The 20,167-nt window shown below is 45.3% G+C and overlaps 3 protein-coding genes across 3 annotated transcripts in view; 2 read left to right on the forward strand and 1 right to left on the reverse strand.

Annotated features, from left to right (window-relative positions):
* F8 (coagulation factor VIII) overlaps nt 1–20,167 on the reverse strand; it is a 127,501-nt gene that overhangs the window by 7,079 nt on the left and 100,255 nt on the right. Inside the window, exons 22-25 of the mRNA XM_004285927.3 lie at nt 19,846–20,001; nt 6,371–6,515; nt 5,820–5,968; nt 4,872–5,048 (exon numbers count right to left, since the gene is read on the reverse strand). Of these exons, the coding sequence (XP_004285975.2) occupies nt 4,872–5,048; nt 5,820–5,968; nt 6,371–6,515; nt 19,846–20,001 (627 nt within the window). The remainder of the gene's footprint in view (nt 1–4,871; nt 5,049–5,819; nt 5,969–6,370; nt 6,516–19,845; nt 20,002–20,167) is intronic.
* LOC105748890 (histone H2A-Bbd type 2/3) lies at nt 10,013–10,344 on the forward strand. Its single transcript, XM_012539125.3, is given in 2 exon segments — nt 10,013–10,306; nt 10,309–10,344. Coding segments are annotated over 2 exon segments (330 nt in total).
* Nucleotides 11,601–17,032, forward strand: F8A1 (coagulation factor VIII associated 1). The gene has a single exon (XM_049705165.1). It carries the CDS (start codon nt 11,721–11,723, stop codon nt 12,855–12,857), a length of 1,137 nt encoding a protein of 378 aa, XP_049561122.1. The 5' UTR covers nt 11,601–11,720; the 3' UTR covers nt 12,858–17,032.

The raw sequence follows: 20,167 nt of genomic DNA on the forward strand, positions 1-20,167 counted from the left end.
TGGTAAAATCAGTCATGCAAGTTGGAAATATTTTATTTTGGCTGTGGCTGCACAGCTTGCGGGATCTTAGTTCCCCCACCAGGGATTGAACCCAGGCCCTCTGCAGTGGAAGCTCAGAGTCTTAACCACTGGACTGCCAGGGAAGTCCCTGAAAAATTGTTTTAGTTTTTGCTTGAATGCATGAAAAATATTTCACCAGATTTTCTTTCTTTTGGGGGCAGGTTTCAGATTTTTCCTTTTAGCATCACATGGATATCATTAATTATCTTCTGATTTTCATTATTGCTTAGAAATCACCTGTCAGCTTGTCACTCTTATTATGGTAATGTATGTGTCTTCTGGTTCCTTTTTATTGTGGTCAAATGTACATAACATAAAACTTATCATCTTAACCATTTTAAATTGTAAAATTCAGTGGCATTTAGTACATTCACCATTATCTAGTTCCAGAATATTTCTATCACTCCAAAAGGAAATCCAGTACCCATCAGGAAGCCACTCCCCGTTTACCCTTCTCTCCAATCTCTTGTAATCACTAATCTGTTTTCTGTCTCTCTATAATTTCCTATTCTGGATATTTCGTATAAATGGAATCATACAATATGTGGCCTTTTGCATGTGGCTTCTTTCACTTAGCGTATTTTCAAGGTTCATCTATATTGTAGCATGCATCAGCATGTCTATGTTTTTTAATGGCTGAATAATATTCAGCTGTATGGATAGACCAGAATTTGTTTATCCACCAGTTGATGGACATTTGTGTCATTTTCACCCATTGGCTATTGTGAATAGTACTGCTATGAGCATTTGCCTGCAAGTTTTTGTTAATTGCCTATTTTCAGTTCCTTTGGGTACATACCCAGTAGCAGAATTGCTGGGATCATATGGTAATTCTATGGTTTCTACAGTGGCTGCCTATTTCGCATTGCCATCAGCGGTATGGGTTCCAATTTTTCTACATCCTTGCTAACACTTCTTACTTTCTGTATTAAAAAAAATTATAGCCATCCTAGTAAGTGTGAAGTAGTATCTCATTGTGGTTTTGATTTGCATTCTTCTAATGACTAATGATGTTGGTGTTGATGTGCTTGTTGGCCATTTGTATATCTTCTTTGGAGAAATGCCTATTGAAGTCCTTTGTCTATTTTTAAATTTGGTTGTCTTTTTGTTGAGTTTAAGAATTCTTTTCATATCTATTTTTCTTCTGTTGTTTGTGATTATGGTTCACATCTAAAAAACCATTTGTAAAATCCAAGGTCATGAAGATTTACCTCTATATTTTCTTCCACGAGTTTTAGTTCTTATATTTAGGTATTTGATCTATTTTGAATTAATTTTTGTATATGGTGTGTGGTGACTTCATTCTTTTGCATGTGGCTATCCAGTTTTCCCAGTATTATTTGTTGAAGAGACTATTCTTTTCCCATTGAATGGTCTTGGCACCCTTATCGAAAATCAATTTACTATAGATGTATAGCGTTATTTCTGGACTTGAATTCTATCTTTATGTCACTACCACAGTGTTTTGATTACTGTAGCTTTGTAGTAAGTTTTGAAATTGGGAAGTGTGAATCCTGTAACTGTTTTTTCAAGATATTGTTTTTGCTATTTTGGGTCCCTTGCAATTACAGATGAATTTTAAGATCAGCTTGGCCATTTCTGCAAAAATGGCCATTGGGATTTTGATAGGGATTGCACTGAATCTGTAGAAAGCTTTGGTTAGTAGTGCCATCTTAATAATGTGTTCCAATCCATTAACCCAGGATGTCTCTCCATTCATTTAGGTCTTCTTTAATTTTTCAAGCAATGTTTTGTAGTTTTGAGTGTATAAGTCTTGTACCTCCTTGGTTAAGTTTATTCCTAAATATTTTATTCTTTTGGATGATATTGTAAATGAAATGTTTTTCTTAATTTTCTTTTCAGATTTTTCACTACTAGTGTATGGAAACACAACAGATTTTTGTGTGCTGATCATGTATCCTACAACTTTACTGAACTCATCTATTAGTTCTAATAGCTTTTTGTGGGTTCTTTAGGATTTTCTATGATAAAATCATATCATTGGTGAAGAGAGACAGTTTTACTTCTTCCTTTCCAATCTGAATGCCTTTTGTTTAGTTTTATTTTTTTTGTAATTTCTCTGGCTATAACTTCCAGTACAGTGTTGAACAGAAGTGGTGAAAGTGGTCATCCTTGTTTGTTTGCCACTTCTCCACTATTTCTTTCATTCATTCTGGATTCCACTTATATATACATGGCTTTCTCTGTATAGCATATGTCTCAATTTCTTTTTCATATGTTTCACCTTCTGTGCTCCATTCTCGGTAATTTCTTCAGATATATGTTCCAGTGACTAAATTCTCTTTGGCTGTGCCCAATTCACTATTAAGTCTTTCTTTGATTTTTAAACTTCAACAATGATGTTTTTTAATTTCTAAAAGTACTGTTTTTTCCAAAACTGCCTAATAATTTGTCATTTATTTTTATGTTTCCATAGCTCATTGCTTTAAATATTTTGTGCATAATTACTTTATGATATATATCTGATAATGTCAATATCTGGTATTCTTCAGATTCTAAATTTGTATTGATTGTTTCTGCCCATTTGTAGTCAAGTTGGCTTGTTATCTTGTATGTTTGCTGATCTATGTTTATGATCTCATCATTTTAATATGTAGGAATCCTGGAGACCTAAACTGGGAATGCTTTTTCTCTAGAGAAATCATTCTTCCAGAAGCCAGGAGGTGCTACTTATCTGCAACTAGTTCTGCTACTTTCTGGGTTTCATTACTTAATGCAGAAGTCTCACATTCCATTCTTGCATTTTGCTCGAAGCTTGGTCTCCTGAGAACAACACTAATATAAGCATTTGCCTTTACGAAAGTTCCTCCATTTTACATTTTCTCATTTTTCACCTCTCTTTGCTCTGATTTAAGCTCATTATTTTAAAATAAAAGCTCATTTTTTTTGTTTGTTTTGTTTTTTGCTGTTGGTGGTGAGGAGGCTGGAGAGTCCCCTTTCTTCATTGAGTGTAGCAGTGCATTAAGAAGTATGTACTATAGGGCTTCCCTGGTGGTTCAGTGGTTGAGAGTCCGCCTGCCGATGCAGGGGACACGGGTTCGTGCCCCAGTCCGGGAAGATCCCACATGCCGCGGAGCGGCTGGGCCCGTGAGCCATGGCTGCTGAGCCTGCGCATCTGGAGCCTGTGCTCCACAACGGGAGAGGCCACAACAGTGAGAGGCCCGCGTACCGGAAAAAAAAAAAAAAAAGTATGTACTATCAGGGCTATAGCCTTTTAAAAATTTTGGTAATATATACATAACATATATTTTAACATTTTAACTCTTTTTAAGCGTACAAGTACGTTTGACAACAAGTACATAACATGTACATTCACAATGTTGTGCAACTATCACCACCAACCATCTCCAAAACGCTTTATCTTGCAAAACTGAAACTCTGGGGAATTCCCTGGTGCTCCAGTGGTTCGGTCTCTGTGCTCTCACTGCCGAGGACACGGGTTCAATCACTGGTCAGGGAACGAAGATCCCACATCCCACAAGCCGCGCAGCGCGGCCAAAACAAAACAAAAAACCAAAAAATAAAAACAAAAACAAAACTGAAACTCTGTCTCCATCAAACAATAACTCTCCATCCTCTCCAGCTCCCAGCCTCTGGTAACCTCTATTCGACTTTCAGTCTCATTGTAATTGTTAATTTTACATGTCAACTTGTCTAGGCCATACGTGTCCAGATATTTGGTCAAACATTATTCTGGGTGTGTTGGTGAGGATGTTTTTGGATGAGATTAACATTTAAATAGTAGAGTGAGTAGAGCAGATTGCTGTCCCCCCCACCCCAAGCGGGTGAGCGTTATGCAATCAGTTGAAGGTCTGAATAGAACAAAAAGGCTGACCCTCGTCTGAGTAAGAGAGAATTCTTTTTGCATGGCCCATTTGAATTGGGACATTGGGTTTTTTCCAGCCTTTGGGCTCAAACTCAAATATTGGCACTTCCTGGGTTCAGACAGGAACTACACCACTGGCTCTCCCCGTTTCCAGACCTTCACACTCAGACTGAAGCTTACGCCATTGGCTCTCCTGGGTCTCCAGCTTGCTGACTCACCTGCAGATCTTGAGACCTGTCAGCCTCCATTATCATGTGAGTCAATCGGTTCTGTTTCTCTGGAGAACCCTGACTAATATATAAGTGGAATTATATAATATTTGTCCTTTTGTGTCTGCTCTAATTAATTTAGCCATGCATGTTATAGCATGTATCAGAGATATGCCCTTTTAAAAATGGGAATGTCCTCTAGAACATACATTATCAGTACTCTGGTTCACTAAACTGCCAGAAGCAAAAATGTTTAATCCAGCCTTGACGGAACAAGGAATTCTTCTTGGGGGAGATGATGTTTATCTGAGACTTGAAGAATGCACCAGGTGAAAGGGTCAATAAGAAGTACCTAGAAAAAATGTTCTAGGTAGAAGAAACAGTACATATAGAAGCCTAGTGTGAGAAAAAACATGCTGTTTTTAGGGACTTGAGGGTTCCTTAGTATGGGTGGAGCTTAGAAAGCCAAGGAGCAAGTAGCAAGAGACTATGCTAGAGAGGTCGGTAAGGGCCACCATCCTGAATGACACCATCTATGAGGATAAGCAGCTTTTGGCTCTACTCTGCTCTTTCCTGGGATGATACATTCTTGCTTGGAGTCACTGTGTCCTCCCAGAATGCCTTTCATAGTGTCCTATTACTATAGATACTCAGTAAAGTTTATCCTGAAAGTCTGGTCATATATCAACCTTGTTATGTTTCTAAATGTCAAGTTCTAAGACAGGCTTTGTGCCTTTCCTGTGAGATTAGCGTACCTTTACTTTGCCATTCTGAAGAAACAGAGTCCAGTTATGGCCATCTTGACTACTGGATATGAGGAACTCCTTCACATACATGCTGGTGAGCAGAGATTTCACCCCCTGGGTGGTTATTCCTGTGACTCTCATTGTCTTCCGGAAGTCCACTTGCAGCCACTCTTTTTGATTATTTGCCTGGGGAATGCACCAGGTGCATTAGAGTAGTATCTTTTTGGTCACTATTTGCTCCCAGAAATCCCCAAATCCCTTCTTAATCATATCACAGCACTTATCACTCTGCATATTAATTATGTTTGTCAGTCTCCCTTATTAGACTCGAAGCAAATTGAGGGCTGAAATTTTTCATGATTCATCTCTGTATCCCCAGGGTTAGCCACTTAATAGGGGCCCAGTAAAGATTTGCTGAATGAATATATGAGTAATATACAGACTGACTAGAGTATTAAAAGTTTGGCAATGTGTTATACAACCTATTTTGTTTAAAATAAGCCCCTGGGGGAACAGAGACCATTAACTCCATCCATTTCCCCAAGCTAGTCAGTGATTGAAAATCACAAACTGAGTGGTTCCAGAAAAGAACTGTGCCCAATGAACTGTACATGACTATGACCCTTTGCTCTGTTGATATTTCTCTGTAAAACTGGATTTCAGCCACTCCAATTCTTTGACAAATATTAGCCCAGTACTACATATAGATATTCTGTTTCTAGGAGGTTCAATTAGGGATCATTTTCCCCCAATGAATGCTGTGTGAATTCACATGGCACACCCACTAAATAAATATCTGTGGGGTTTTCTGTGTATAGTCAACTTTCCTTGACACTCTTTGTGGGAACAAGCAGGTGATAGAAGTAACTGAAGAAACAGTCAAGAGCTTACCCTATCCTTTCCCAACCACTACTCCTTCTTCTGCATCAGTTATATGGCAAATTTGTTCCCTCTTACCCGGGGTCTCCAGGCATTAGTCCTCCCTTGGAGGTGAAGTCGGGCTTGTGAAGGAGACCAGGTGGCAAACATATTGCTTAAGTGGGATGAGGCAGTAATCTGTGCATCTGATATTGCTTTACTCTCCATTCCCAGTGCCATGTTGCAACCTCAGAGAAATGAAAGGAGAATGTAATCACAAGAACAAGTTGCAGCTGAGGTTCTGCTGGCCTGTCTCCACTGATATGTTCTAGGGCTATTGTCATCACGAAGTCATTTTCCAGGCACTAACTTTTGCATGCTACTGTTAAGATGCCCCCTATTTTCTTGTCAGCTCTGCTCAGCTCTGTTGGACTTTGATTTGCCTTGTTAATAGTAGTGTAGGAGGTGGCTGCCCCTGGGGAATCCCATGGTTAGGATGACCAAGTCATGGGTTTGCCCAGGACTGTACTGGTTTTAGCATTGATAGTTCTGTGTCCTGGGAAATCCCCCCAGTCTCGGGAAAGCTAGGATGGTTAGCCATCCTACTCATGGTTGGGAGAGGTAAGGACATGGGATGACTTGACACTTACTGTTTAAATCACAGCCCATCAACTCCATGCGAAGAGTGCTGCGGATGCTGTAATGCGTTGGGTGCAAGCGGACATACCGAGCAATAATTGGAGGGTTAAAAATATTGTGTTTTATCCCAGATGAATCCACATTGCCAAAGAAGACCTGTAGGGAGGTATTAGCACAGATACATGTAAAATGAAGAAAGAATAAGAAGCAATTCCTCCCAATCATATCTTTCTTCTAATTTGCTCTGTGCATTTCTCAACAGCACCGAACACCCAAATAAAACCATTCTGGCCAGCCAGATGTTAGAATGTAATATGCAAAGGAGAAAATCACAGGGAGAAGAATGGAACAAGGGAGATTAGGTCTGAGCAGGTTAAGTGTCTACTTTGGGGTCCTGTAAAACGGTCATTCATCAAAGTTGTGGAAGCCATTTAGGCCTTTGCTAATCCAGTGTGGGCCACAGACCAGCTGCATTAGAATCACCTGGGAGCAATTAGACACGCAACATCTTGAGCCCTATTCCAGATCTACTGAATCAAACCATACAGTTTGAGAAACAATAGCTTAGGGCAGAGTCGGCTGCAGCTGTGAAAGGGGACTTGGAGTAGGCGGCCTGCCATATGGTCTCAGGATGACCTTCCAATAATGTGTGTGTGAGTGTGTGTGTGTGTGTGTGTGTGTGTGTGTGCTGTGGGGCGTTAATTAACGATCCCTTGTGTATGAATTCATGAGACACATGTTAATATCCAACTTCTGGGGTTTAGGAACTTGACATGTCTAGGTTCTACAGAAAAGTACATGACATATTTAAGGAATAAGGAACACAGTTTGAGAAATATGGTAGTAATTCCAATTCAAAAGGCCTAGATTTAAATCATGGTATATAGAAAAAAGAAAGTTGAAAATCCTCTCTCATAAAACACCTGGGATTCTCTATCTGCTTGAATACACTAAAACAGGAATCAATGTATGGCTGTTATATAATCAGACATCAGAGTTATAGTATTATGGGGAATTTAAAAAATTGTTCTTCCATGTAACAATTTTTTCTTCCTATGGGATAAAAATGTTAATAAATGTATAGCATTGCCCCAGAAATCACAGCATTTAAAAAATATTTTTATTGGAGTATAGTTGATTTACAATGTTGTGTTAGTTTCTGCTGTACAGCAAAGTGAATCAGTTATACACATACATGTATCCACGCTTTTTTAGATTCTTTTCCCACACAGGTCGTTACAGAGTATTGAGTAGAGTTCCATGTGCTATATAGTAGGTCCTTATTAGTTATCTATTTTCTATATAGTAGTGTGTATATGTCTATCCCAATCTCCCAAGTTATCCCCCCCTTACCCCATGGTAACCATAAGTTTGTTTTCCACATCTGTGACTCTACTTCTGTTTTGTACATAAGTTCATTTGTACACTTTTTTTTCGATTTCACATATAAGTGATATCATGTATTTGTCTTTCTCTGTCTGACTTACTTCACTCAGTATGACAATCTGTAGGCACAGCATTATTTTTGATAAATAGATCTGCTTCATTTTTAACTCAATTATTGTGTCTTGATTAGATACCTTCTTAGGAAGACAATGTATTAATTCAACAAATAGTTAATGACTACAGAAATCCTAGATTCCATGTATTATGTGCCAGAAACTATGTGCTAGGTGGCTTCACTGGTGAATTCTAATAAATGTTTAAAGAATTAATGCCAATCCTTCCCCAAACTCTTCCAAAAGATAGAAAAGGAGGAAAAACATCCTAACTCATACTATAGGGCCAGCATTACCTTGATACCAAAGCCAGACATATATACCAGAAGAAAGAAAATTACAGACCAATAGCCTTTATGAATATCGATGCAAAAATCCTCAGAAGAATTCTAGCAAGCTGAATCCAGCAGCATATTATAAATATTACATTCCATGTCCAAATAGGAATTATCCCAGGAAGGCAAGGATGGCTCAACATAAGAAAACTGATTAGTCAAAACCACATTGATAAAATGAAGGGGGAAAACACCCTCATGATCATCTTAGTTGATGCAGAAAAAGCATTCAACAAAATCTAACAACTTTCATGATTAAAAAACAAACAAACAAAAAACACCCAGCAAACTAAGAATAGAAGGGAAATTCCTCAACAAAATAAAAGGCTTTTATGAAATACCCTAGCTAATGTCATACTCAATGGTGGAATACTGGAAGCATTTTCCCTAACATCAGGAACAAGAGAAGAATCCTTGCTTTCAGTGCTTCTACTCAAGACTGTAACGGAAGTCCTAGTCAGAGCAATGAGGCAAGAAAAAGAAATGAAAAGCATCGAAGTTGGAAAGGAAGTTAAACTACTTCTATTCTCAGATGACATGCTCTTCTGTACAGGAAACCCTAAAGAATCCACAAAACACATTAGAGTTAACAAACGAATTCAACCAAGTTGCAGTATACAAGATCAACACACAAAAATCTGTTGTGTTTCCATATCCTAGCAATGAAAAAATAATCCAAAATGAAATTGACAACAGTTCTATTTCACACAACATCAAAAGGAATAAAACACACAGAGATAAATTTAGCCAAGGAGGTGCAAGGCTTGTGCACTGAAAACTACAAAGCACTGCTGAAAGAAATTAATGATGACCTTAAAAAGAAAAGGGGAAAGACAGCAGATTTTGTGGACGGGTAGACTTAATACTTTTAAGATGGCAATCCCACCCAAAGTTGTCTAGAGATTTAATGAAATCCCTATGGAAATCACAATGCTCTGTTTTACAGAAATGTAAAAGCCAATCCCACATGCATATGGAATTTCAAGTGACCTTGAATAGCCAAAATAATCTTGGAAAAGAAGAAAAAAGTTGGAGGACTCACACTTCCCTATTTCAAAACTTAGTCCAAAGCTACAGTTATCAAAACTATGTGGTACTAGCATAAGGATAGACACATAGATCAGTGGAGTCCAGAAATAAACCCATAGATTTATCCCATGGGTTGTAAACCCAAATGAGTTGAAAACAGGTGTTCAAACAGAACCCTGCACAGGAATGTTCACCAGAGCACTATGCCCGACAGGCACAAGGTGGAAGTCACCCAAATGTACAGCAGCTGCTGAGCGGATACACAACATGTGTGGTCTAGCCATGCATTGCAATGTTATTCAGCCTGCTGAATATTATTCAGCCAGGAATATTATTCATTTGGAAGCAGATATATAGTCGTGATGGTGGCCCAGCACCGCCAGTGTATACTTGGTGCCCCTGGATGGTCTGCCATTAGCTGCCTTCTCTGTACAAAGTTCCCATCTGGTGGACAGTGAGAGTTCCACCAAAGAGAGGGTCCAGCGAGCACAGCGAGCAGGATCCTGCCAGCGCCATTTCTTTGCAGGCCCAGGACCCCGGCGGAGGGGGTGGCGGCAGGGTGAGGTGGGGTGGGGGAGGGGTTATGGGAAAGCAGTGACCTCACAGGGTGCTCCCCGACCAATGAGGGCCCGGCCTATGGTCGCTAGGATATGGAGGAGGGGCCTGAGAACACCAGTTGTCTTGAGATGTTGGGACCAGCAGGCACAACCGACCGCCCCTCATCCCGCCGCACCTCATCCCAGCGCACCGCAGAGCGAGGCCATCGCAGAAAGCGCGCCCAACGGCCAGCATGCCGGGGAAGAGGGGCCGTCGAGGGTCACCTGGTCGCCGCTCCCACACCGCCCGAGCCGAGCTGTCCTTCTCCGTGAGCCACATGGAGCGCCTCCTGCGGGAGGGCCACTACGCCCAGCGCCTGAGCTCGTCCGCACCCGTCTACCTAGTGGCCATCATCCAGTACCTGGCGGCCAGGGTCCTGGAGCTGGCGCGCCATGAGGCCCAGAACAGCAGCAGGAGGCGCCTCACTCTGGAGCTGGTGGACGTGGCGGCCCGCAGCAACGCGCTGCTCAGAGACTTGTTCAGGACTATAGCACCATCTCCCAGGTGGCCCCGGCCCAGCCCTAGCTGCCCAACGACACCTGGGTTCCCGGCCCCTGGGGGCGCGGCCGTCAGGCGCCAGGTCCGCTCACCGACCGACCGCACAGCCCGGGCGGCCCCGGCCTGCCCGCCGCCTTGGGCACAGTCACTGCGAGTCAATAAAGTGTTTCAAGAGACCCCCTGCGCATGCTTCACTCACTTGGAGTGGGAGGTGGTGGTGGTGGGACACCCCTCGTCGGAGGGATGGGGGCGGGGGTCTGGCCGGAGTTGGGGGGTGGGGGGCGTGGAGTCGGGGGTCACAGACAGAGAGGAGCGGTCTCCCACGGTGACAGTGCATGGGGTGGCCCTGGGTGGGAGAGGCTGGCTGCGGCGGGGCTGGGGGCGGACTGGGGCCTGGGGTGAGGCCGGACAACAGAAGGCTGCCCCGCTGGCTCTGAGCAAGTCGGAGCCAGGCCAAAGTCCCCAGAGGGACGGGGTTCCTTGCGGCGGCGCTCAACACCGCGAGGGCGGTGTTGTGATAGGGTGAAGGTGCCAAGGCGACCGACCGCCCTGGGTGCGGGAGGCAGGGGTGGGCGGACAGAGTGCTTGGCATGGACTCCCATGGGGCAGGGGCTTTGACGGGAAGATTGAGGCATGATCGGGATTGGGGTGGGCGGGACACAATCAACACATAAGCAAAGTCAGAATTAGGGTCACGTGGGGTCAAGAGTTTTTGGTTGTGTTCCCCTAGAGATGCCAAGAGATGCCCTGCTTGGCAACCTGCGTAAACAAGCTGTCACCTACCGGTTGGAGCCCTGTTCTGGGAAGATCCCACATGCCGCGGAGCAAGGAAGGCCGTGCGCCACAACTACTGAGCCTGTGCTCTAGAGCCCGAGAGCCACAACTACTGAGCCCATGTGCCACAACTACTGACGCCCGCGCGCGTAGAAGCCATGCTCCACAACAAGAGAAGCCACCGCAATGAGAAGCCCGCGCACCGCAAGGAAGAGTAGCCCCCGCTCGCCGAAACTAGAGAAAGCCCCTGCACAGCAACAAAGACCCAACACTGCCAAAAATAAATAAATTAAATAAGTACATTTTAAAAAAAATCTGTCACCTAGCAACAGGGGGCACCCAGCCAGGCCCCGCCCCAGCACCATTGGTCCGCTCACAGAACCCCGGACAGCGGGCCACGCCCCGCCCCAGGGCCCCCGATTTGCATACACCACCCGCGGCCTGTCCCGGCCGGGCCTCCGTGCTTGCTATTTTGCATATCACCAGGGCGACGAGAGCGCCGGGCGGCCGAGCCGGCGCGGTCGCGTGGTGGGCCGGAGCCCGCCGCAGGGCACGTCTCAGCCCGCCGCCGTCGCCCAGCACGTGCGCCCACTTGCGTCAGCGCGCCCGGAAGTGCCTAAGAGGCGATCATGGCGGCTTCCGCGGCCGGCCTGGGTGGCGGTGCGGGCCCCGGGCCTGAGGCCGGGGACTTCCTGGCGCGCTACCGCCAGGTGTGCAACAAGCTGAAGAAGCGGTTCCTGCGGAAGCCTAACGTGGCGGAGGCCGGCGAGCAGTTCGGCCAGCTGGGTCGCGAGCTGCGCGCACAGGAGTGCCTGCCGTACGCGGCCTGGTGCCAGCTGGCCGTGGCCCGCTGCCAGCAGGCGCTCTTCCACGGGCCCGGGGAGGCGCTGGCGCTGACCGAGGCCGCGCGCCTCTTCCTGCGGCAGGAGCGCGACGCGCGCCAGCGCTTGGCCTGCCCCGCCGCCTACGGGGAGCCGCTGCAGGCCGCTGCCGCCGCCCTGGGCGCCGCCGTGCGCCTGCACCTGGAGCTAGGCCAGCCGGCTGCCGCCGCCGCGCTCTGCCTCGAGCTGGCGGCCGCCCTGCGCGACCTGGGCCAGCCGGCCGCCGCCGCCGGCCACTTCCAACGCGCCGCGCAGCTGCAGCTGCCCCAGCTGCCCCTGGCCGCCCTGCAGGCGCTCGGCGACGCCGCGTCCTGCCAGCTGCTGGCGCGCGACTACAGCGGCGCCCTGGCGCTCTTCACGCGCATGCAGCTCCTGGCGCGGGAGTACGGCAGCCACCCGGTGCCGCCACCGGGGCCGCAGCCCCCGCCGCAGCCGCAGCCCAAGCCGCCGGCGCCGCAGCCCGGGGCCGGCGCGGCCTCCGCCCCACCGCTCGCGCTGCTCCCGCCCGGCGCGGGGTCCGCGGCCGCGCCCTCCCCCGCCGCGCTGGGCGCCTTCGCCGACGTGCTGGTCCGCTGCGAGGTGTCCCGCGTGCTGCTGCTGCTGCTCCTGCAGCCGCCGCCCGCCAAGCTCCTGCCGGAGCATGCGCACACCCTGGAGAAGTACTCCTGGGAGGCCTTCGACGGCCACGGGCAGGACAGCAGCGGCCCGCTTCCCGAGGAGCTCTTCCTGCTGCTGCAGTCCTTGGTCATGGCCACCCACGAGAAGGACACGGAAGCCGTCAAGTCGCTGCAGGTGGAGATGTGGCCCCTGTTGAGCGCCGAGCAGAACCACCTCCTGCACCTCGTTCTGCAGGAAACCATCTCCCCGTCGGGCCAGGGGATCTGACGAGTCCCTCCCAGCGACTCTGTGCCTGTCCCCGAGCCTCACGCACCCGCCTGCGCGTTTACGGGGACACAAGAGGCGTTGACCCGGCGCTTCTGCCTTTGCAGTGTATCTTACCCCTGTTGCCACCAGAGGAATGTGGTTGACTACAAGTTATGTTGTTTCCACAATAGCGGCAGAAAAAAAACCATATGGTAGAATCGGAGTAGAGTCTCCCATTCTCTTCCCCAGAAACTGCAACAGAACCATGAGAGTCCCTTCCGCCCCCTTTCCTCTTCTGTTTTCACCCAACTGTCCCCACCCACCCCTCTTCCCCCGCAAGGCTCCCCTCCCCCCGCGTCCTTCTTTCCGACTGAGGGTTAATTTGCACAGCTCTGGCTCGCTACTTAAGCTGCATGATTTTCTCACGATGACTCTGATTAGCGTATTTCGATGTCCGCCTGCATGATCGCCCAGTTCCCCCTGTGTTTCATGCGCCCCGTACGTGTTCGTGGGAATCATTGGATTCAGTACTACGCTGTTGTCGCTACAGCCCTCAGTCCATGATAAAGCCATTCTGACCCTCCTAGCTTGTGGTTCGTATTTACCTTATCTGTAAAGTGGGAATAGCTTATCTACCTGGCAGGAGGCGGCAAGCAGAAGCAGATAGCTCCCTTTTAGCTCCAAGATGGATTCGTTCATTCGAAATGGACAGTGTGCCTGTGAATCTACAGAGATCATTTGCGATGTGCTCCTTTCTCAGCTGCGGTGCGAATGTGTTCGGTGCAGAGCGGGGTGGGAGTGGGGGTGAGGGTGAGGGCGGGGTGGGCTCCAGAGCAGAGGTGTCAGACGTGCACTGGAGTTTTCAGTTCTGGCTCCATTTCGAGAGGTACGGGTAATCCACGTGGCAGCTTTTATTTGTAGTGCAGATCCTTCTACAAATCTTAGTTAACTCCAATATGTAAAATCGGCATGCTGCTTGGGTATCGTGTGATCGTGTGTATGCCAGACTGTGCCCTTGTTCCCCCAAAGCAGGATGGCGTTCCATTTTTAAACACTAAATTTCCAAGGCTTTTTGGTCCGAACGTTGCATGCAAACCGACTTAGCTGTTTTCTCAAATTCAATTTTATTTCCTTTAGTGTTGAGAGTGATGGTAGGAACTCTTCAGAATGTAATCTCATTCATTCGGCTTGGGAAAACGCATCCTTTGGGCTGAAGTTGTAGACAGCACTAATCTTTTGAGGTGAGATTTAAGGACACAGTTTGGGAACAGATCTTGGTTTTGCGTATTTGGCGGGGAGGGGGAATATGTGGAGTGTCGTCACTATGAGTTAAGTGTCCCAAAGTGGATGGGGCTTTTAGGGTATTCCTTTCTCCTTCTATCTCAGCAGTGTGGAGGCAGTGGCTGAGGAAATGTAGCGGAGGCCCATGTGAGACAGATTCAGCCACCCTTCCTGTGCTCTCACTTGGCTGCCCGAAGGGACTTTCCGAGCCCTGAAAGCCTAGTCCAGCTTGTTGCCACAGTGGTAAGGGTGCGTGCTCCCCTGTGCTCTTGCTTTTGCTGGTACACTCTTGTCAGCCTGGGCTGCAGCTCTGGCCTCCTTCCTATTGTCCTTATGACAAGAATGCTTAGGAATTATGGGCCGTGACTGGTGACAGCATTTGGGTTTGGGCGCAAGGAGAAGCCTCCTTAGACCTCTGGTCTAAACTCCTTGCTTTGAGGAGGTGGGGGGAGGGATCACCAGAGAGCCTGGTATTGGGTATACAAGCATAACTATAGAAAACGCTAAAGATTTTTTTCCGTTTGCCGTTGGTTCATTTATGTATCTCCCTCAGAAACTTCATAGCACGGAGAGCTGGGCCAAGGCCAGATTTCAGTGATTTTGACAGAAATCTCTTGCTATGTATCAACTTATGTTGACAGGACATGATTAGTGTTCTTTTTAACTTGAAAACCAGAGGGAAAGATCTGCATCGTTGAAATGTTCATTGACAATTCAAAATTAACATTCAAAATATTATGAAATATTGAAAATAGTGGCAGTGAAGCAGTGATCCTGAAAGGGTGCTTGGGCTCCCCTTTACAAGGGACTTCTATGATGAGAAATGTTGCTTATGAAAAAATATTCTGTATGTAAATGGTACAAAGATATTAAGTCATTTGAGAACCACTATACTGGAGGAAGACGACTAAGACTGAAATTTGTAAATTGGGCAAAAAGCTCTGGGATAGAAGGGTTCTGGTTAATGTGAACTGTCTAGGCATCTCTACTGCCATTAGACTAGACCAACAGTCCACAAACACTTTCTGTAAAGGAGGAGAGAGAAATATTTCAGTCTTTTCACACCACATAATCTTCCTTGTTTGTTTGTTTTTGAAACTTTAAACACGTAAAAACCATTCTTAACTCACAGTCCATATGCAAAAGCAGGTTGTACTCCAAGTCCATGGGCTCTAGCTTGTGCAGCCCTTCACTAGAACCTAGAACATAGCAGTTACTCAATAACTGCTCAAGGAATGACCCTCATGAGTGTAGTTAATAACTATTTTATCTTTGTCATTGAACAAGAAAGGTTGAAAATAAATGAACTAGTCATTTAACTCCAGATTCTAAGAAACAAGAAGATAAATGAAAGTGAATTTTTAAATTTTTAAACAGAAATTAATTAATTAGAAAACAACACCTTCAAATCTATGTTTGATTTTAAGACCAAGAGTTGATTCTTTTAAAACCCAATAGAATAGATAAACACCAACTCTGATAAAGGGGGAAAAAGAGAGATACATGTGTGCATGTAGGTAAAGATATATGGCATGGGAAGGGAGATAGAACTTTAATGTACACATTTACAGCAATTAACTATAGGTAACAGAAAATGAGAATGCCAGTAATCAGATAAGGAACGGAAAAGATAGTTCAAGTATCTACCACTAAACGAGGCACAGTGGCTTTTCCATCCAATTTTCATTAAACAGATGATTACTACATTAATTAAACTATTCTAGAGCAATAGTTTAATGGAAAAAGATGGAAGCTTTTACACTGTTTTCAAGGTTAGTATAACTCTAATGCCAAAGCCTGATAAATACAGCCCCCCAAAGAGGTAAAACAACTTTATTGATTGGTACAGATAGAAAAATTCTAAACAAAATGTTAGCAAATTGGATCCAGCTAAACTTTAAATGACTGATACACTATGACTTATGGGCAGTTTTCCCAGGAATGCAGCACCACGTTGTGCTGGAGCCCCAGCTAGGATGGCTTGTGAGAGCCAATTGTGGGCGTCTGCTCCCAACTCTGCATTCAATGACACTGTGTCAGCAGCTTGAAATCAGGTGTGATGGGAATATTTACATCATGGAAATCAGCAAACACTACAAATAAAGGCCTTTGTGCTGACTGCCCCCCACTTTGCCCCAGAGCTGGTTGTTAAACATTTGCCAGCCCACCATTGAGTGTGAGTATAATCTGACAATAGCAAAGAGAAGAAATGTGATCCTATCCAAGATGCTGAGAAAGCATTTGATGAAATTCTACAGCCATTCCAAATAAGGTAGGAGTAGCAAGAAACTAAAAATATTTGAAACTAACAGCATGTTAAACAGCAAAATATGGGATCCATTCCCATTAAAGTCAGAAGCAAGATCTGCTAATATTTAACAAACATATGCTAATATATCTATATCTATACATATATATCACACTGAAAACAAAAGAAGAGCAAAGAGCATTTTGGTCACCATCCAAGTCTACAAAGACTAATATCTGCTGCAGCCGCTGATGGACAGTGCACTTGGTGTTCAGAGGAAGAGATGAATGGGATAACAGGATGAGGCACTCTGTGCTTTAGACAGGAAATTAAAGATGATAACAGGATGCTCTGTGCTTTGGACGAACAGGCCGTTAGGTAGTTAATATGCATTTCAGGAAGAATTTTAATGAACCCTGCTTCTTGCATCTTCCCGTACATAGAAAAACACTATAATCGTGAACTCGAGGTATCTGTTCTTTGTGAATAGTAGTAATATTTTACCAAGATTTATGCTTGACTGCATGTATTCCTTAACAAAAAAATCATATGTAAACTAGCCTCCCCTCAACCCCTTTGGAGCAGTTCCTCAGAGCTATCTGAGAGGCTGCCTCCCAGGCTATAGTCATCAGTAAAACCCTGAATAAAGCTTGATTCACAACTCTCACGTTGTGTATTTTTCTTTTAGTTGACAACACAATATATAATGTTTATGTGTTTGTGTATGTGTCTGTGTGTGCGTGTATTAATCACAAAGGCATTTAGAGTGATTACTATTTCCTGTTTACCAGGTCCTGTCAGCATAATGTCATCCATGTAATGGACCAATATGGTGTTCTGTGGGATGTCGAGATGTTTGGGGTCCCTAGGGTCTATATTATGATAAGGAACAAGGGAAGTGGCATTGCCTTGAGGCATGGACAGTAAAGTTAATACGTTGTTCCTACTTCATAAATGCAAATCTATTCTGATTTTGGTTGCCAATGGAAATGAAGAAGAAAGCATTTTCCAGGTCTGTAGTTTCATATTAGGTGCCTGAGGCTGCGTTAATGTGCTCCAGAGGAGATACTACACCTGGACTTGCAGGGTTTTTGTCATCACCACCTGATTAAATTTGTGATGATCTGTCATTTTTCCATGACTCGTCTGGCTTTTGTAGTGGCCAAACAGGGACCCTAAGGAGACTAGCCACTGGCTTGGGAAGCAACTATTCAAGGTGTAGTCACTGAGAGACTTGTATGCAGAGCATGGATGACTGCTTCAGAGACTGGGGAAGGGTTACCTCTTCAGGCAAAGGAGGTTCAGGGCAATTTGGAGGTTTGCAGTTCTCAGCCTCATGCATGTCTGCCTACATGTACCCATCCCGGGACTTCCCTGGTGGTTTAGTGGTTACGACTCCAGGCTTCCACTACAGGAGGCACGGGTTGGATCCCTGGTCGGGGAGCTAACATCCTGCATGCTGTGCAGCACAGCCAATTTAAAAAAAATGTACCCATCCCTGGTCTCAGAGTTCCATTCCTTTCCACCAGTGCCCTTACCTTAGCATAACAGGCCTGGTGGGACTGACCATTTAATTGTCACTGTGACTCTGCAGTTCACATGCTCAGCTACTAGATTTGGTATTAGGTCCAAGTATCTGCCTGTAACCACAGGACATGGAAGGCTCCTCCAGAGCTCCATGGATGCATCCTGATTCTCTACATATGTTCATGGGTGTTCTTTGCATATATTCACAACATTTAATTTCTTTTTTCCCTATGTATGCCGTAAAAGGAAGGGCCATAAAAAGAAGACAGGTCACTCTACAATCAGGTATGCTAAACTTGTTGCCATAGCAACTAAATGCCACCGTCAATTTAATCTCCCAATGTCTTCCTCACCATCTGTAGCTCATCCCATTGTATCACTCACTGGTGATAATCTGAGAAATTGTGATGCCACCGCATGTCATAGGTTACTCCGCATCCAGTCTTCTCCCCAAGCAGGGAATTATACCTGTGCTCCTTGAATATATTAGCAACATAACCCTAGAATTCCATTTTGAAGGTCTGTTTCCTGGGGCTACTTTTGGCAGCAATTACTGTACGAGGCAGGGTTCCAGCAAGAAACACGGAACACTAAAATTCGTATAATTTGAGGAAAGGTTAATAAAGGTACTAGCTAAGAAGGCGGGGGCAGGGTGCTGCCATCCCTAGGCCTGGAAGGCTGAGGAGAAGATTAGGTAGACAAAATGAGCAGAAATTCTGTGCATTCCTCCCATTGAGAAGTGGGGTCTAGGTCCCTTCCCCTTGAACGTGGGTGGATGTGTGACCTGCTTATAACCAACAGAATGTATTGCAAATGATACTACATGACTTAAAAGACTAAATTAGAAAAGGTGACGTCATCTCCACCTTGCTAGTTGGGCCAGTCATGCTGGGAGAAGCTACTTCAGTCAACAGCCCCAGAGGTCACTCGACACCAACCACCAGACATACAGGTAGAGATGCTTCCAAATGATTCCAGCCCCTAGCTGTCACATCTTCCCAGCTGCGGCCCCAGATACCATGGAGCAGAGAGACAGGCCATCCCTGCTGTGCCCTGTCCAAAGTCCTGACCCACAGAATCCAAGAACAAAACGAAATGGGCTTTTCTCATGACGCTAAGTTTTGGGGTCATCGGCAACTCAGCGATAGTAACTGGGACATGTAGAGAAAACCACTTTGAGGGGAGCAGTGGCCTTCAGTGGAGAGTTAACAGCCAAGGGAAGAAATACCCTGATATTCCACACATGCCAGGCTCACAGAAGAAGAGGCGTGGTAGCGAAGCAGGAAAACGGATCTGAAGGGGCAAACAGAAGTCATCTTGCATGGGGCCATTTTAGGATTTGAACCTTATTCTGAAGACAAGAGGGAGACATTGAAAGGTTTAGGCAGGGGACTGATAGTATGATCCCCAAAACGATGTGCAGCTTTTATTAGAGAAGAGACTAGAAACAGAAGAAGACTAGTTAGGAATGTAACATAATACGTCAAGTGTGAGGTGATGGGGCCTCGGGCTGTAGTAACAACTGTATAAATGAAACAGAAGAGATGGGAGAGGTGTTACCAAGGAAGAGTTGGCTGGATGTGTGGCTGTTCATCAGGGGGTGCAAGAATGAGGGAAAAGTAGATGATGAAGCTACGGTTTTGAGCCCGCTTGCCCTTTTGTCACTTCAGACCTAGAATATCCATAAGCAAACTGACAATCTTATCAATCTACCCAGTCAGGAATCACATGTTTCTCTCAACAGAGCACCTGTTCATTTCTATTACCTGTGAGATCCTTGATGCTGCCACTTTTTTGTCCATATGTCCGTAGTCACTCCTATTGCCCATGAGTGGAAAATTCTTTTTTGGGGGGTTAAATCTGTGGAAGCTATGAGTGTTTGTTCCATACCTGAAATCTGTCAAAAGCTCTTTAAAAGATTCATGCATTCTCTTAAAAGGACTAATTACATACCATTAAGGTCCCAGTGGAATTCCCTCGATAACTCCGCCACTGCTTTCCATCAAGGCTATACATGATGATAAATTGAGAGATGTAGAGGCTGGAAAACTTCTGACGGGCGCCCTGGGTCATGATGCTGTGAATAATCATTGGTGTCAACAGATCCACCTACAGATGAAAACAACCCTTTATTTTAAATGTATGTACCACCTTCTGAAATCATTTATCAGCTTAAGAAGAATCTACATGGATACAGATACACCCAGTATTACCTTGGAGGTGCAGGTGAAGCAGAGACCAATGCTGAAATGTGGATGCATGTGAAGCTGTGGAA

This window comes from Orcinus orca, chromosome X (assembly GCF_937001465.1).
Source record: "Orcinus orca chromosome X, mOrcOrc1.1, whole genome shotgun sequence".
In the NCBI taxonomy this organism is placed as follows: domain Eukaryota; kingdom Metazoa; phylum Chordata; class Mammalia; order Artiodactyla; family Delphinidae; genus Orcinus; species Orcinus orca.

Excerpts from the sequence above, each read along its gene's own strand:
- F8A1 (XM_049705165.1), top strand. The coding sequence starts at position 11,721 with ATGGCGGCTTCCGCGGCCGGCCTGGGTGGCGGTGCGGGCCCCGGGCCT.